Consider the following 17,969-nt stretch of genomic DNA (forward strand, 5'->3'; position numbering starts at 1 on the left):
TGCTCATTCCACATTTAAAAACAGAAGAAAGGTGTGTACATAGGTTATTTCAGAGGCAGTTCTTTGGGGTGATGAAGACAGAACGGGGAAACTAAAGCTGTCTAACTCAGGATAACACTAAAGTGTTTCGGGGGGCTACGCTTTAACCTGTTCAAATAAGGAATATCTGTAGGTCAGTAGTTGTCTTGGTTTGTTTCTCTAAATCAGGAAGAACTGAATGATGCTGTGGGGTTTTCTAGAGTCATCCACGCCATTGCCAATTCGGTAAGTGAACCGGGCTTTCTTTTTTTTTTTTTTTTTTAAGATTTTTATTTATTTATCATTTGACAGAGAGACGGCGAGGGAGGGAACATAAGCATAAGGAGGGAAGTGGGAGGGGGAGAAGCAGGCTCCCCGCCACGAGGGAGACCGATGCGGGGCTCGATCCCAGGACCCTGGAATCATGACCCGAGCCAAAGGCAGATGCTTAGTGACTGAGCCACCCAGGCACCCCCAGGCTTTTTCTTTTTAACTAGATTCCTGAGCACAACATTTAGGTTGAAACGCTTAATTCGTCATTGCCAGTTACACATTTGGCCACGTGTAGAATGTTTACCTAGTGTGGAGGGAGACCGTGGTTATAATGTGCTCAGTGACGTCATAATTGCCGATAGGATCTGTACCATTTTCCAGAAGGTTTTCTCGTAGGGGCACCTGGCTGGCTCAGCTCGTAGAGCCTGTGACTCTTGATCTGAGGGTTGTGAGTTCGAGCCCCACTTTGGTGGAGAGATTACTTAAAAATAAAAAAATTAAAAAAGGTTTTTTTGTACAAAACGTGGAAAGATTATACTATGATTTCCTTATACAGCTACATGAAACTAACCTTTATTATTCTCAAAACCATTCTCAGGAAGTAGAATAAGCAAGTAAGGAGTATAGTAGGAGATAATGTATCTGACTGAGGGTGTTTTTGTTCCATAATTAGAAGAATCTAGAGGATAAAAATAATTATGTTGAGTTCTTCTGCACAAATGTAACTGAATCTTCTGTGTGGTAGCCTTATGATATTTGATAAGTTTTAAAAATGTGTTGACCATTTTTGTAAATATGCTAGAGCATTCTGTGATTAGTATGGCAGACATTTTTGCTTGTTCCCTAACCTGTTGGAAAAGAGGCCTCCACATCTTGCGTAGATACACTGGGTCAGGCTGCTGGTGCTTTGTGGATTATACATTCGAGTCAGACAGCTCGCTGGGATGCTCAACCGCCTGGAGGCTAAGACTTTCTGTTCCTAGAGTAGTTGGCCATGGGAGAAGGAATTGTGCCCCCTAGAGAAGGAATCATCTTGTCCCCTGAGTGCTGAGCTTCCTACGTAGGACACTTTGAGGCCATGGAGGTTCCCTCCGTGTTCCTCCTGTAGCTGTCTCACTGTGATGTGCAGGCTTGTGAGAACAGAAGATCTTGAGAGGAGGCATGCCATTGTCCCCACTAGGGATGAACAGCAGTTCTAGAGCCCCGTGAGAGAAGACCACGAAGTAACCAGAATGGGATGGAAAGTCGGATGAGTCAGGTCACAAGTGGCTAAGACGCTGGTATCCAGAGAAGCAAGGAGGAGTTTCTGGTCACATTTGCTTGTATCATCCACACTCAGCCAGAGATTTCAGGGAAGTGGTTGATTTGACCGAGGCTGGCCCTGAATACAGACCTGTGGGGTGTCCCTTGGCCTTCAGCTCTCTCGTGGCCGTGCTGATAGTTGGGTCTGTTGGCCTGGTTCGTACCCAGGTGCCTTATCTGGCTGTGTGCGTCTCCGTGTTGTCCGTCTCCTACAGACCAGTGCACGACACATTGTTGACTGTTGGTGGTTAACATCACAAAGTATACTACCAGGAAAAGTCCCCTTTATCAGTGACTCAGACATTTAAAATTTAGAAGTCACATACCTTATAAACACAGACACAGGGTCTGTAAAGCCAGTGAATACTCAGTACTCACAAATATGTACGTCACACCGCAGTCTTTCCCTGCTTCTCTTAGTAGTAAATCTGTGTTTTCTATAATGTTAAAAAACTTCATTTAGTATGAATTTTACACTCACAGCAGTCGCAGAAACAGTACAGAGTTCCCCTAGGTCCCTCACCTCGCTACCCTTCGGATGCCTCCTGTAACCCTGCGGTTATCAGAACCAGGAGATGAAAGCTGATACCATGTTATGAACCAGACTCTAGGTCTTACCGGAACATTGTCACTTTCCCCACTGAGTTCATGGTTCTTTCCAGGACCCCACGTTGCATTTACTTGTTTCTTTTCCTTAGTCTTCAGCAGTCTGGGCCATCTTTCGTTGTCTGTTGTAATCTCAGTGCTTTTGTTTTTAAAGATTTTATTTATTGGAGAGAGAGAGAGAGAGAGAGAGAAAGCGAGCACGCATGAGCCAGAGAGGAACAGAGGGACAGGGACAAGCAGGCTCTGCGCCAAAGCAGAGTCAGATGCGGGCTTGATCCCACTACCCTGAGATGGTGACCAGAGCCGAAATCAAGATTCACATTGGGGGGGGGGAGTCACATGGTGAACCAACTCAGCCACTCAGGCACCCCTATAATCTCAGTGTGTTTAAAGAATCTTGATTGTCACTTTGTCAAAGATCCCTCAGTGTAGGTTTGTCCGATCTTTTCTTGTGATTGGATTGGCGGTATACAGTGCTGGCAAGAATGCCACAGAAATGATAGCTCCTGATCTTGGCCTTGATAACTTGGGGGAGGTGCTGTCCGCTGGATTTGTGTTCTGTAACATTCCCTTCGTGGTTAATAAACTGGGGGAGATACTTTGAGACTATGGGAAGCCTGTTTTTTTGGACTCTTGACCGGTAATTCAGCAACTTGGTGATTTTGCCCACAGCCGTTATTACTCTGGGGTTTTAATGGCAAGTTTGTATTTCCTCTTTCTTTCTACGCTTGTTCTTGGAATTCTTCTGTAAGGAAGAGCTGTCCCTTCTTTCCTGTTCATTCATTTAAAACAATATTTAGGAGCATGGACTTGGGAATTTATTTTATTCTGCAGATTATCGTCTAGCATTTTGTTTCTTTTGTTGCTCAAATTGTACCACCTTTGGCCGTGGGAACTTCTTTAGGTTGGCTTCTGTGTTCTTTGGACAAGCCCCTTTTTTGTTTTGTTTTTTTGGTGGGGGACCGGGTGGGGGTCAGGGAGGAGCCAGAGGGAGAGGAAGAATCTTAAACACAGAGTCCATGGCCAGCGTGGAGCGCCATGCAGGGCTCGATCTCACCACCCTGAGATCATGACCTGAGCCGAAATCAAGAGTCAGATGCTTAACCGGCTGAGCCACCCAGGCGCCCCGGCCCCCATCCTTTTTTGAGTACCTCCTCATTCTCTGGCATCACAAGATGTTCAGACCACGTGGTATTTTCCCTGCCTCAGTTCTAGAATCCACAAGTTCTCCAAGGAGCCCTGGTTCCTTTTATTGGATAATGGTGTTTAGAAGCCCAGATCTGGCACGAGGTACGACTGTGGTGTTTCCACGCACAAAGGACAGCTTGGCTGTTGGATTTGGAAGATTTCGTATAGAACTATTCATTTCTAAGAATTACATTTGGCCCTATGAGTCGAGAAGTTTCCCTCTGATGGTGCCCTGGGACACAGTCAGAAGCTCCGCTGTGACGGCCAGTCGCTTTCTGTTAAAAATGGTGTCACCTGGCTGGTTAATGTGAGGACGAAGTTCCATTTTGGTAGTCTAGTTTTTACCACAAAGCAGTGGTTTCTTGAACACATATTGTACTTCAGTTGGTAGAAAAGCAATAAATTGCACTGGAGATGGTATTTAAGAACATGCCCCGTGAATTTTGACATAGATTGAAGGGAACAAGGATTCATTCTGTTTAATAGAATGAGAAATTAATTATTTTTACCTTTCCCTGTTGTCATGAATATGTCTTTTAAAAATAAATGGATTGTTTTAAGGAATATACTTCTAGATTAGATATTTGGAGCCCATTCACAAATTCTTAACAGCTCAGGGTACTTAGACTTTTCACTTAGTTTTTGAGCCCTTCAATAAAAATTTTACCCTTTCTGATTCTTGAGGATGATAAGATGAATAAAAAGCAGAGACGATCAATGAAATCAAAGTCATTGGGGTTTTTACTTTGCAGAACGGATTGCGCACTCTTAAGACTGAAGAGGAATAAAACCAGCCCTAACATTAATTTGCGGGTTTCTTTTTTTAAAGATTTTATTTATTTATTTGATAGACAGAGATTACAAGTAGTCAAAGAGGCAGGCAGAGAGAGAGGAGGAGGCAGGCTCCCCGCTGAGCAGAGAGCCCAACTCGGGGCTCGATCCCAGGACCCTGAGACCATGACTGAGCTGAAAGCAGAGGCTTAACCCACTGAGCCACCCAGGCACCCCTGCAGGTTTTGGTTGTGGTTTTTTATTTTTTAATATCAAAAGGTAAGTTCAGTACAAAATCCTCATAGATTCTGAATCCTACATTTCACCCTCAAGCCCTAATAAAATTTTGTGCCAAGAAGTCTTCTGCTTAACCCTGACTTTCTTTAGGGAAAGCTCGTTATCGGACACAACATGCTCTTGGATGTCATGCACACAGTTCATCAGTTCTACTGCCCTCTGCCTGCGGTAAGTGACCTCTGCCTGCCCGCCTGGGTTAAAAGTCCACCATTTCTTGCCATTTGCGGCGACTTGACGTGAATGGAACTAGAGCGTATTAGGCTAAGTGAAAGAAGTCAGTCAGAGAAAGACAAATACCATAGGATTTCGCTTACATGTGGAGTTGAAGACAAGAAAAACAAATGAGTAAAGGGGGCAAAAAAGGTGAGAGAGAGACAGACCAAGAAACAGACGCTTGATTCCAGAGAACACACTGACGGTTGGGGGTGGTGGGGGGGGAGTGGGGAGGATGGGGGGAACAGGTGGTGGACGGAGTGCCCTTGTGACGAGCTCCGGGTGTTGTACACAAGTGTTGAATCTCTGTGTTGTGCATGTGACACTAACACAACACTGCGTTAGCTGGAATTAAAATAAAACTTGAAAAAAGAAAAAAAAAAAAGAAAAAATCCACAATTCCTTATTACAGAGAAAGCATTCTGTACCGAGTGCTGTTCCCTCGTATGCAGCGCCTTCCCAGAGAGAGTCTCATGTGCTCAGGGGTACTTTTTTGAAGAGAGGTACTTATTAGCCGTTGTAAGGGATCTTCAGATCTGCCATTGCCAGAGCAGAGTTGGACATTTATTTCGACTTGACGCTAGTATTTTTTTTTTTTTTTTTGGTTAGTGCCGGGCAGGGGTTTCCAGCCACAGGCGTGGGCTTCTAGTGTGCTGCTGCTAACATTAGCCATAATGGGGCCATTGAAGGTGAGCCGTGTTTCAGGTCAACTAAACCAGATCGGGTCCTGCACCATTTGTGGTGACCTCTTGCTAGGCTGCTCCCTTAGAATCTCCGTTAACCGTGGTGGTTTTTTGCTCTTGGAGCCAGGCTGGTTCAGGGCACCAAGGCACACGCCTCTTTGGCTCCTCAGGAAAAGACTTTCTCTTCTTGTCTCTTCCCCTTCTGCTCCCTAACTATGCACCTGGGCTCATCTTGCTTGCCTCCCATCACCGTGTCTTCCCTCTCCTTTATTCTCTCTGTTTTCTTTTGCAGGGGAGAGGAGGGGCAGAGAGAATCTGAGACAGGTCCCATGGCCAGTGTGGAGCCCGACATGGGGCTCAGGCTCAAAGCCCTGAGATCATGGCCTGAGCCAAAATGAAGAGTCAGACACGTAACCCACTGAGCCCCCCAGGCGCCCCACTTCACCTTTCTTATGAGACATTGTTCCATTGGGATCTTGATGACTTTCTTTGGAAAAGCCCAACAAAGCCCAGCTTGGACTACAGTGGGTCTCTTGCTCCCCTTGCCTTGCTTCTCATGAAAATGGTATCATGCCCTCTGGGACTCAAAGACTTCCTGGTGCTGAGTCTCGAACATAATGGGTGTGAATGGGCAGTGTCCAGATGGAAAGAGCTGATGGTTACTTCAGGTCAACCACTTCTTTTGGCCAATTAGACCAAAGCATAGCAGCTCCTCTCATGATTTTTTGACCTTTAAACCAGGGAAGTGACTGGTTTAACCAAACAGAGCTTGACACATAGTGGGCATTAAATATTGATTTAACAAATGAGTATTTTCTGATTGTGCCAGTTTTTTTTTTTTTAAGATTTTATTTATTTATTTGACAGACAGAGATCACAAGTAGGCAGAGAGGCAGGCAGAGAGAGAGGAGGAAGCAGGCTCCCCGCGGAGCAGAGAGCCCAATTCAGGGCTTGATCCCAGGACCCTGGGATCATGATTGAGCCGAAGGCAGAGGCTTTAACCCACTGAGCTACCCAGGCGCCCCTGATGGTGCCAGTTTTATAATCTTCTGACACATGGTTCTGTTCACATCACTGACCCTGCTCAAAATTCTGAACCTAATCCCATGTTCTTTGCTTTTCTCTACATCTGATTCTTTTTAGCCTGGCATGGCAAGATTTCTATGATCTGGCCCAACAGCTCTGTATCTTCTAGTCACTTAAAACCCTCCTTACTCCCAGCAAGACTGGCTCATTTGTTCCTGGGACTGCTTTGTGCTTTTGCCTGTCTGTGGCTTTGGTATACCATTTTCTCCTCTCTGAATTGTCTCCGGCCTTCCTCCTCCTTTGCCTGTGTACAGCTTTACCAAGGTCTAGTGCATGCCTCTTTCCCGAAGGTTTCCCTGTCTGCTGCCTTGCCCAGGAGCTGCTTTTTTTCCTTCTCTGAACTCCCACAAAACGGTATAGCTTTTGAGCATATGGTTTTTCTTCATCCTGCCCTTTCTTCTAGGTGATTAGCTCCTCAGACAAGCAGTGTAACCTTTTATTTTTTTTAAGATTTTTATTTATTTATTTGACAGACAGAGATCACAAGTAGACAGAGAGGCAGGCAGAGAGAGAGGGGGAAGCAGGCTTCCTGTTGAGCAGAGAGCCTGACACAGAGCTGGATCCCAGGACCCTGGGATCATGATTTGAGCCGAAGGCAGAGGCTTTAACCCACTGAGCCACCCAGGCGCCCCCATTCTTGGATTTTTGTTCGACCTCAGCCCTGAAACCACTTGTTCATGTATTGTCTGTCAATTTAACGATAGCCATTGAAAAGCTGGTAAATATTCCAAACTGGTTAAATATGGCCTGTATTTACAGGCTTGGAAAGCTAATTGGAAATGGCAGTTTGCTGCGAAGCATGAATAACGCTGAAGAGAAGCGTAGTTACAAAGGGTCAGGAGTGTGACTACTCAGTCTGCTGTGGCAATTATGTATGGAAATGAGTTCATTCAAAATTAGATCCATCTCATTTCGGCTTTAGACTTCCTGATCAAAATAAACTGGGAAATGAATTGTCTAATTTAAGCACTTGCTACTGGTGCTTCTTTAGCAGTTTTCTGAGTAGTTTAAAGCATGCTTTGTACATGTTGGAAAGTCGGTGTTTTAATGGCCATTTTAACTAGCATTTCGGAGATGTTCTCAGTGAAGGTATAGCCTAATTTACAGTAGGTCCATTTTCTGTATAAACCATTTTACTTACATAACTCTGCTAGCCTCATTGTTTTGACGGATTCATTTGATAGAACTATTACTGGAAGCTTTCTACATATATTAGAAACTTTGCCCCCTTCCTCTGTTTCAGGCATAACATGCTCAATTTTTTCTGTTATGGTTATGCAAAAGTTTTATGTCAGATCATACGATTCCCCATCGGGACATTGTGACGATTTTCGGAAAGTGATTATTACCTAGGAGCGGATCTGACAGTTGAGCCTCAAGGGCCTGTGTTAGGTATCACAGTTTGAGAAGAGAGCTATGGTGCTTGAAATATTTATGTGTATTTTCAGTATTGTGACTGTATTTGTAAAATCACAGCAAGTCATTGTCTGTGTGTTTTTCTTTTAGGACCTAAATGAATTTAAGGAGATGACAACGTGTGTTTTCCCTAGGTAAGCTTTCTTTGGGGATTCATTATCCTTCACTCAAAAGAGTTCTCCTGCTGTAGAAGATACAAACAGGTAATAAATAGTGATAATAGTAATTACCTGAAAATGATTACAATCCAGCTGCTAATAGCTGGTTAATGGTTTCTAGGGCCAACTGTGACTGCTTGCTTTTATAGCTCATGATCAATTTTATTGCATTAAAAACCAGAATTTGAACTGAGAGCACCCGGCTTTTTCCTCCCCCCACACCCAGATCTCTGAAGAGTGCGTGCAGTCCTCCTGAGTGGGCTCCTGTCCCTCTTGTCTGCCAGATGGGCCCTGTCCCACTCACGTGACCAGTTGACAGTGTCCTGTGGCCAGTCGAGAATTGCCCGGCTGGCGACTTTTCCCCTCATCTCTAAGTTGGTACCTTAACCTGATAGTGGCTCCCATGGTTAAGGTGTCAGGGTACTTCTGCTCTGTCGCATGTCTGGCAAGTCACGTGTCAGCCACGTGGGGCCTCCAGAGCTAGGGTCTGTGTTTGAGGACCCATCTGAAGACGGGCAGGTGTGGTCACAGAGCCGTTGCTCTTACGTCTGGCCTAATTCGGCCCTGTTATCTCTACTGTTCACATTCATGTCAAAGGCAAGAGTTTTCATACTAGTATCTGTCTCCTTTTTTTTTCATTATTCCAATCTCTGAAACAGAATTCTAAGAAATAACAATAGCGTGAAACTACCAAATGTAGATTTGAGCTTCCAAGAGTTTATCTTGTGCAAATCTGGGTAGTATAGTAGCTAGGAACTTGGGGAACTAGACCTACGCAGTATTTGAACTGTGGAAAAACTTGCAAAGATCTTCGCCTTCCCCTTGGAATCGATGTAGCCCGGGGTACAAGCAGTTCTAGAACTTGTGCTCTGAGCACGATAGAGCCTCTCGATGAAGAGGGTTGTGAGGACTGAGCCTATCTGACGTAGTAGTGGCCTTAGTGCTGGGTGACAGTGGCTCACATGCTTAGTTCTCTTGTCAGCTTTTAGGACCAGAGGCTGTCTCTTCATTTGAGTAAAAAATAACATTCTGGACACTGTTGTGTATTGTGTTTTCCTTATTAACATTTCTTTTGTTTCCAGACTCTTGGATACAAAATTGATGGCCAGCACACAACCTTTTAAGGTAATTTTTTAAATTGGAGCTCTCAGTGATAATCTGTTTTGAATTGTTCTGAATTGGTACTAGGAGCTTGGAATTCTGGTCTAATTGAAATGTTATTTTCAAATACGTCCAAAAAAGAAAAAAAAAATGAGAAAAAGAGTAGAGATAAATATATAGAAATATGATTAGTGCTTGTCTTTGGGTGTTGGAATTACTTTTTTTCTCCTCTATACTGTGTTTGAATGTAAACATTTTTTTTTAACTTTTTTTTTTAATATTTTATTTATTTATTTGACAGAGAGAGAGATCGAGATCACAGGTAGGCAGAGAGGCAGGCAGAGAGAGAGAGGAGGAAGCAGGCTCCCCGCTGAGCAGAGAGCCCGATGCGGGGCTCGATCCCAGGACCCTGAGATCATGACCTGAGCCAAAGGCAGAGGCTTTAACCCACTGAGCCACCCAGGCGCCCCTGAATGTAAACATTTTTAATATTAAAATATATAATGTATTTTGGGGGGGTTGGAGTGGGGTACCTTGCTAGGTCAGTCGGTAGAGCATGTGACTCTTGATCTCCGGGTCATGAGTTCAAGCCTCATGCTGGGCACAGATCTTACTTTAAAAAAAAAAAAGAAAGAAAGAAAGAAAAAGAGAAAACAATACACACACACGTATATTTCTGTATACATATATATAAAATGCATTTCTGAATAGGTTACACGTGTACACACTTCATTTTCTTGATTTTATATATTTTGGTTTTTATTTTCTTGATTTATACGTTATATTTATTTTCTTGATTTTTAGTTTTATTTTCTAATCAGGAAAACTCAGGTAAAAGTGAAATCATTTGCTATTTTGTGAAGTGACTTCACCTCACTGAGTGAACTGAGTGCCAGAACAGCACACCTTTCTGGTCCAAGTCCTGTAGGTAGTTGACAGCTCTCCCAAAGACCTATGCTATGGTGATACTTCCTGCACGTCGAACCTGACCCTTGCTGTCTCTCTTTCACGCTGACGAAACCATGACTCTTGTATTTCTTTAAAGAACGCAAAAGAACAAAGCTAGATATACTTTTTTTTTTTTTTTCCCGGTCCTGACATTCAGTGAATCTCTCCTGTATGTTATGCTGAGATGATTAAAGCTCGTAATTCTCTGCTTCCTGGTTTGCAGGATATCATTAACAACACATCTCTCGCAGAATTGGAAAAGCGGTTAAAAGAGACGCCTTTCAACCCTCCTAAAGTTGGTAAGAAAATAAAGTGATCCTGATAGTGCCCCCAGGGCTTGTGATCAGGGGTATCATAGAAGAAAGGGGAACCTGCTCTAGACATACGCACAGCTACAGATTTTGGCGGAGTTAACTTGCTCATGCCCTGTATTGAATTACTGCTTTCTGAATAGAGATGGTCTCATAATCTTTTTTTTTTTTTTTAAAGATTTTATTTATTTATCTGACAGACAGAGATCACAAGTAGGCAGAGAGACAAGCAGAGGGAGAGAGGAAGAAGCAGCCCCCTACCACCGACCCCGCCGAGCAGGGAGCCTGATGCAGGCCGATCCCAGTACCCTGGGATCATGACCTGAGCTGAAGGCAGAGGCTTTAACCCACTGAGCCACCCGGGCGCCCCTGGTCTCGTAATCTTATGTATGTTTTATGTTTATAGATTTGGGTGGGGTAGCCCATTCATTGAGAAGTTTAGCAATTAAAGCTTCAGGGCTTTAATTTCCTAATGCTTGGAATTCTCCCAAAATTTGATGTGTCTTTCTTTTCTGTAGTGCATTGTTTAAGCGGAGACAAAGAATCGGTGATTAATTGCCAGAGGTTGAAAATACACTTTTGTCTCAGAAAAGCCCAAGACCTGGGTTTCCGGATGAGGAAGGAGAGTCTCCAGCCTTGCCTCCAATCAGAGGTGGCTTAGCTGTGGGACAGCAGCAGCGAGGAGAAGCAGAGTAGGGAGAATGTTTCTTGGGGCAGAGATGTGTTACCATGTCCTGGTCCCTGGGCCCCTCGGTCCCAGGTGTTCAGTGAACCTGCCACGTGTCTCTTCCTTGGTTCCTATATGCTTCATTTTGCTGCTGACGCTGTAATTAGCATTCCATTAGCTGCAGCCTGCAGACTTCTGAAGACATTGATAATTGGACTGATGGTTCGGAAATTGACAATGGAAGGTACTAAAGCAGCCAAGATTACAGCTATTTGCTTGCCTTTCTGGGTAATAGTCCAAAAAAGGAATTAAGAAAAGGAGTGAGGGTGAGGGAAGAAAGCCTAGACCTTCTCTGTAACGGTATGATGGAAATAATTGATTTTGGAAATAGTGTTTCAGCTGGTGGTGGAGTAGAGGATATTACTTCCTTGGCTATCATGTTAAAAGACTTTTTTAAAGCTTGGAGTCTAATATTTAATATGGAGGTTAACAAATTCTTGCCTAAAGAGCCTTATAGTCACATAAGAATAGTTACAGTCTTTTTATTCTTAATTCCCATTCATGCTTTTGGTTCTGTTATAGTGTTTTTGATATTCATTTTCAGAATGGTTCTAGGAAATATTTATGAGTTACAGGGTTTTTTGTTTTTGAGATTTATTTATTTATTTTAGAGAGCATGAGCAGGAGGGGCAGAGGGAGAGAAAGAGAATCTCAAGCAGACCTTGCACTGAGCGCAGAGCTGGAGGCCAGGCTCGATCTCATGACTCTGCGATCATAGCCGAAACCAAGCACCCCTAGGAGTTACCATTTTATCCCATTCTTTCCATGTAATATTCTGGTACCTGGCAGTGTGTGTCAGTGTGAGGTAAGAATCCTGTTGTAAAATGCTCTTTCCTGTGGAGTGGCCCCATGTTCCATGGGCAGCGTGACAGTAAGTTCTGATCTATCTTTGGAGTTCGTTGTGCCTCCATCTTTAGATCCAGTAGCTTGGAAAGAGCAGAGGGCAATGTTGAATTGAGCTGCCAATATTGAAGGGCCTTTTGCCTTTTGGAAGGGAGGCCTGGGTCTTGATGGTTACCAGTGACTGAGCATGGACCACGTGCCCAGCACCACGTGAGAGCTTTCCTGGCATCAGATCATTTGATCCTCCTAAAAGCTCCATGGCAGGGGAATTGGTTTTTGTCTCCATTCTGCCAAAGTGGAGGCCCAGAGGAGAAGTGACTTGCCCAGGATCACATAGCAGGTAAATGGTGGAACACGGATTCAGACTCAGACCGTGGGACGTACAACTCCATGCTGTCATTAGTCATGACTGAAATACTTGTTATGTCCCCTTGTCCTCGGGGAAGAAGCTCCTTGGGACTTCAGAAAGCGGTCAGAAGAGGGGTCATCTGTCATAGGGCAAGTTATGCATGATCGTAAATAGTGCCCACCACTGTGCTGACAGGAGGCCTGTGGCTGGGTCTTTGATGATGTCACTGAGCCATTTCTTTAGTCTAGACCCAAGCCCTCATTTTCAGTGACCCTTTTATCTCACACTGCAAGGTCTTGTGCAGAGAGAATAAAGAAGGACGTAGCCTTTTCCTGCTTGTCGAGGATTCTTCTGCGACACATACCAATGCCATCTGGACTCGGTAGGGTGGTGTGCCTGCCTTTCTTCACGATTTGTGATATCCTTAGGAAAACTCTTTTTTCTTTCTCCTCTTTAGAAAGTGCGGAAGGTTTCCCAAGCTACGACACAGCTACGGAGCAGCTCCACGAGGCCGGCTATGATGCTTATATCACAGGGCTGTGCTTCATCTCCATGGCGAACTACCTAGGTACCCGCCGTACCTGTTTCCACCAAACACACCGTGGGCTGGGGTGGATCTTGCCTGTCTTCCATTTCCCTGGGGTCCGCTCACCCAGATAGAAGTGGGAGGGCTGGAGGTCAGCTTTGGAGGGGCCTGGGGTGGGGCATCGAGAGGGCACAGGAGGCCCCATTGACTCTTACCTGGTGTGGCATCCAGCCCTTACTGAGTGCCTCTAACCCTTCTGAACCGCGCTGTTGATTACATAGTTCGTTGTCTGAACTTTCAGGCTTTGTCTCCTTGACTCTGTGTAATACTCTGCTTCTTTTCTTCATTAGGTTCTTTTCTTAGCCCTCCAAAAATTCATGTGTCTGCCAGATCAAAACTCATTGAACCTTTTTTTAACAAGTAAGTAATCAGGGCCCCAGTACCCATGTTCTCTCACTGTTTAAGAGCCCAATATCTGGGATATCAGGTTAAGGATGATGCAGTGCATTTTTAGATAAAGTGGTTCTCATCTCAAGTGACTCAGATATTTTTCGAAAACAGAAATTGACCTTCTGGGAAATAATTTATTAAATATATTGGCTAAAAAAGAAATACAGAAAAGAAAAGAATGCCAAAGTTAGTGTATCTTTTCCAAGACAAAGAACTGGTGGTTTTGGCATTTAAATTACCTGCAAGAGAGACTGTGTGAGTGTGCGTGTGTGTGTGTGTGTGTGTGTGTGTGTGTGTGTGTGTACGTACGTAGTTGGACCGAACACTGCTAACATATTTTACACATGAGGTTATTATTTATACTTGCGTTATTATCTCATTAAATAATACTCTTTTTAAAAAGATGTTGGCTACTCAAATGGCTTTTAAGATAATCTATGGAGAAGTTTTGATTGTCCTTTTATCCCAAGCTTTCATCTGAATGGATCCGGTGAAGTAAAAGCTTGCTTATGTACTCATCGTTGCAAGAAGTCTGTGTGATTTAGGGAGATGTCTAAGTTCAGAGCATTTTCAAAGACTCTCAAGATGATTACTTCAAAGTGTGGTTTGTGCTTTCTTGGCACAGTTGAGACGAAAGTTATAGATGTGATCCTCAAGCTGGCCACAGTTGGGCTCTGTGCCAGAGCCCTAAACCTTCTTTACCCTAGCTCTTTTAACAGGATTGGTTCTAGGAGATTCTGGGGGAGCCAGACAGAACAAGGCAGCCCACATGGGTCATTACTGCTGGGAGAAAGAACCGTTTCAGCGTTGGCCTGGTTACATCATTTCCTTACATTATATGCAGCACTTTACAATCCTATCAGTGCATTACTGGGTAAGAACACTGTCTCCTTTGGATGTCTATGTAAATACCAGTATCACAGTGTTTGTACTTAGGTGACATGCTGCAGAGACAGATGTTAATTCCAAACATCTGGATTCCTACAGGTTTGGAATTTGTAGAGTCTAAGTTAGTAAGTTTTATCACACTTTGGCTTCTTCTTTTTTTTTTTTTAATCTTTGTTCTTTTCTGTGGAAGTTCAGAGCTAAATGTGTTTGACCTTCAAAACATCTTTCAGAGAGAAACAGAAAACAATGTAGTATATATTGAAAATACAGTTGAATTTTTTATTAAGTTTTTTAAAATTCCATATAGTTAACATACAGCGTCCTATTACAAGTGCACAAAATAGTAATGCAACAATTCTATACATTATAGTATACATATAGAATACATTATAGCACAATGTATTCTATACATTATCATGATAAGGAAATGAAGTTGAATTTTTTTTTGGCATGGAAAGTTAATTTTATTAATTTTATTTTTTTTTAAGATTTTATTTATTTATTTGACAGACAGAGATCACAGTAGGCAGAGAGGCAGGCAGAGAGTGAGGAGGAGGCAGGCTCCCTGCTGAGCAGAGAGCCTGATGAGGGGCTCGATCCCAGGATCTTGGGATCATGACCTGAGCTGAAGGCAGAGGCTTTAACCTGAGCCACCTAGGCTTCCCGGAAAATTAATTTTAGAAGCAAACAGTTGAATCCTTTGTCTGCCCATTTCCTTATGGGTAAAACAGGATTTTCTTAGCTTTTCACTTTTATTTTGGGGAGACTGTTTATCTTTGTAAATCTCTGGAAGGGCAGCTTATGTCATAGACCATGGAATGTGCAGGTGACCCTAAATTTTGTTTGGATCATGGGCACTCCTTGCATTTTTATGTTCAGGATGCTAAGTCCATTGCACAGCAGTATTTTTCAGCTGGGACAAGCGTACTCATTTTTAAATATTTATTTTTTATTTTTTTAATTTTTAGCTAGGCTCCACATCTAACATGGGGCTTGAACTTGTGACGCTGAGATTAAGAGTCATGTGTTTTTTTCTATGGAGCCACCCAGGCGCCCCTTATTTTTAAATACTTAAAACAGCAAGCCTGCTTCTCCACTAAAATCAAGTCCTTATAAAATAAGGTGATGGATACAATTTGGGTTAGATAATAGGATGCACTTTAGTTTGTCATTAACCTTGGTGACCAACATGAAGAGCAATCAAAATTAGCTTTAATTAAGAAGCTTAGGGGCACCTGGGTGGCTCAGTGGGTTAAACCTCTGCCTTCGGCTCGGGTCGTGATCCCAGGGTCCTGGGATCGAGCCCCACATCGGGCTCTCTGCTTGGCAGGGAGCCTGCTTCCCCCTCTCTCTCTGCCTACTTGTGATCTCTCTCTCTCTGTCAAATAAATAAATAAAATCTTAAAAAAAAAAAAAAGAAGCTTAAGAAAGACTTTATGTATTAATAGACCAGTATATTATTGCTAATAATGTTTAAGATCATTCAAAAGAACTGGACGGTAAACATGTAGTTTCATTTTGGGTTGGGAATATTCATTCATGGTTTGTTTTTTTTTTCCCCCTGAAACCTAGATGCATACCAAATATAGTTGAAGATTCAGGAATCCTGTGATTTCGCCCTGAAAATTCTTGAGTTTTTGCTCCATTTTTTCTTCCATCTGTAAAGGAAGAATATTTTCTTCGTCTCTGAAGGAAAAAAGTCCAGCAGGATTTGAAATGCAAAATAAGAAGTATTTTAATTCTATATTGGAATAGCTTGGTCAAGTACAATTGTTCCTTCTTTTTTCTTTGAAAAATAATTGATATGCAGCATCGTATTAGTTTCAGGTGTACAACATAGGGATTTGACGTAAAAAACATTATGAAATGCGGTCATCCCTTCTCAGCCCATTTAGGAAGTGAGAAAAGCGCTTGCTCCTTTTGACATCTCTTTCTGTGTTAATACTGACCTCATTCTTAACTTCCATGCAGGTTTGATGTATGACCTTAACCTTGACTTTGTCATTTTTTTTTTTTTTCAAGATTACCCTTGTAGAGAAACATTCAGAAAGGGCCGTCCACATTATCTCAAGTGGTTGATTTTTAGAAAAGTCTGTAAATTTCTCTGAGAGTTTGCTTGGCACCAGGCTTTTCTCAGAAAGAGCTGAACCAAAGATGCATAGCCCTAACATAAATTTGGGTGGAAATCAAACTGCCTACATATGCAAATAACTTTTTGTTCCTCTCTCACCAGATTTATGTTTAGAAAGTAAACCTTGAGGGGGAAGTTAAAACCCCACCTCTTTCTGCATTGTTCTGAATTGGCATTTGGCTGCCTTAATGATGCCTTTTTGGGGAAGTTTTATTGAGAGATCCCTGAGACAGCTGGCCGTTGAGTGATCTGCAAAGACCGCATGGAGTAGAAGGTGCTTTCTGAGCCATACTTGCCTAGAAGCTTGTCCTGGGAGGATTTCTCATGCTGCCATTTTTCCGCATGCTGCCTGGGTGCTTCCTGCATTTCTCCTCCCTTTGTTGGAATCAGAAGGAAAGTCGTAAGGAAGCCGAGCCATGGAGATCCTGATCAGACCCCTGCCAGTGACTGTCTGTGTGCATTGTGCCCTTCGTTTGTGTTGTAGGCAGTTTGGGCAGGAAGTGATTTGTCTTCTCTTGTAACCTTGGTCAGTGTTGATCAATGCATGGAAAACCAGACTTAAGAGAAGATCCTTCAGTCAAATCCTGTTAGGCTGGGAAGGGCTAAAAATACTCCGCTTACTTTTTTTCATACCACAGAAAAGCACAGAATCAGGCTTTTACCTTATGTTTTATTAATAGTTATCTGTGTTGGCAAGACACGTTGAACTCTCTTGTAGATAACCTTTTCTGAAGGTTTTTGGGAAGGTTATTTTCTGTTTACCTCACTTCTTAGAAAGAGGAAGGAAATGAGCAAGTCTCTTACTTTGGCTAATCTCTGTAAGTAAGGGAATGAAAAAGGAAGAATTGTCTGCTGTTCACCCTAGATGATGGCGGTCTTGGTTTTGGCACAAGTGTCCTGTATAGGAACGGGATTCCTGTAGGAATCTATGCCTTCTTGTCTCTGCAACGGAGATGAGGAGACAAGCCATAAAAAGGAGTGATACACTCTTGGACAAATGATTTCATCCTCTATAAAATGGAGATTAAATTATTTGCCTCCCATAGAAATTGCAGATCTCACATGAGATGCCAAAGGACATTGCCCAGTGTTTATTACTTCCCTTTCTTGAAACGGAAGAGAATTTAACATGCCAACAGGTTCGAAAAGTCGATGTGGTAGTAGAATGTATTTCTGTGTTTCTAGTTTCATGATCAAGAAGAAAATTTGTTACCATGTGGGTATAAAATTGGAGCCCGTGTTAAGTGTTCACTTTTGCCTGTACCCACCTCTTAGTGTTTGCTGATGAGAAATCAGGTGCTGATGGAGCGTATTTCCTTGGGATGTAAGGGACCAAGCTGGCCTTGCTTTGGAGCGTCTGTCAAGGTTATGTCATTCAGATGAATACAGCAATTTACAGAAGTTGTGTAGGAACAGGTAACCATGATCAGTGTAGAGGCAGAGGGATCATTTTTTTTTTTTTTAAAGATTTTATTTATTTATTTGACAGACAGAGATCACAAGTAGGCAGAGAGGCAGGCAGAGAGAGAGAGAGAGAAAGAGGGAAGCAGGCTTCCTGCGGAGCAGAGAGCCCGATGCGGGGCTCGATCCCAGGACCCTGAGATCATGACCCGAGCCGAAGGCAGCAGCCCAAACCACTGAGCCACCCAGGCGCCCCAGGGTGATCATTTTGACACCTGAAATA

The 17,969-nt window shown here is 43.1% G+C and overlaps 1 protein-coding gene across 7 annotated transcripts in view; it reads left to right on the top strand.

Annotated features, from left to right (window-relative positions):
* Window positions 1–17,969, top strand: part of PARN (poly(A)-specific ribonuclease) — a 156,995-nt gene that overhangs the window by 22,525 nt on the left and 116,501 nt on the right. For all 7 annotated transcript variants that reach the window (XR_004281745.1, XM_032327095.1, XM_032327101.1 and 4 more), the window contains exons 12-18: window positions 208–264; window positions 4,546–4,623; window positions 7,944–7,987; window positions 9,094–9,136; window positions 10,284–10,359; window positions 12,748–12,858; window positions 13,167–13,236. Coding sequence is in view for 6 of the 7 variants with exons in the window: in XM_032327095.1 (XP_032182986.1) it covers window positions 208–264; window positions 4,546–4,623; window positions 7,944–7,987; window positions 9,094–9,136; window positions 10,284–10,359; window positions 12,748–12,858; window positions 13,167–13,236 (479 nt within the window). In the remaining variant the exon portion in view is untranslated. The remainder of the gene's footprint in view (window positions 1–207; window positions 265–4,545; window positions 4,624–7,943; window positions 7,988–9,093; window positions 9,137–10,283; window positions 10,360–12,747; window positions 12,859–13,166; window positions 13,237–17,969) is intronic.

Source organism: Mustela erminea, chromosome 20 (assembly GCF_009829155.1).
Source record: "Mustela erminea isolate mMusErm1 chromosome 20, mMusErm1.Pri, whole genome shotgun sequence".
NCBI lineage: Eukaryota > Metazoa > Chordata > Mammalia > Carnivora > Mustelidae > Mustela > Mustela erminea.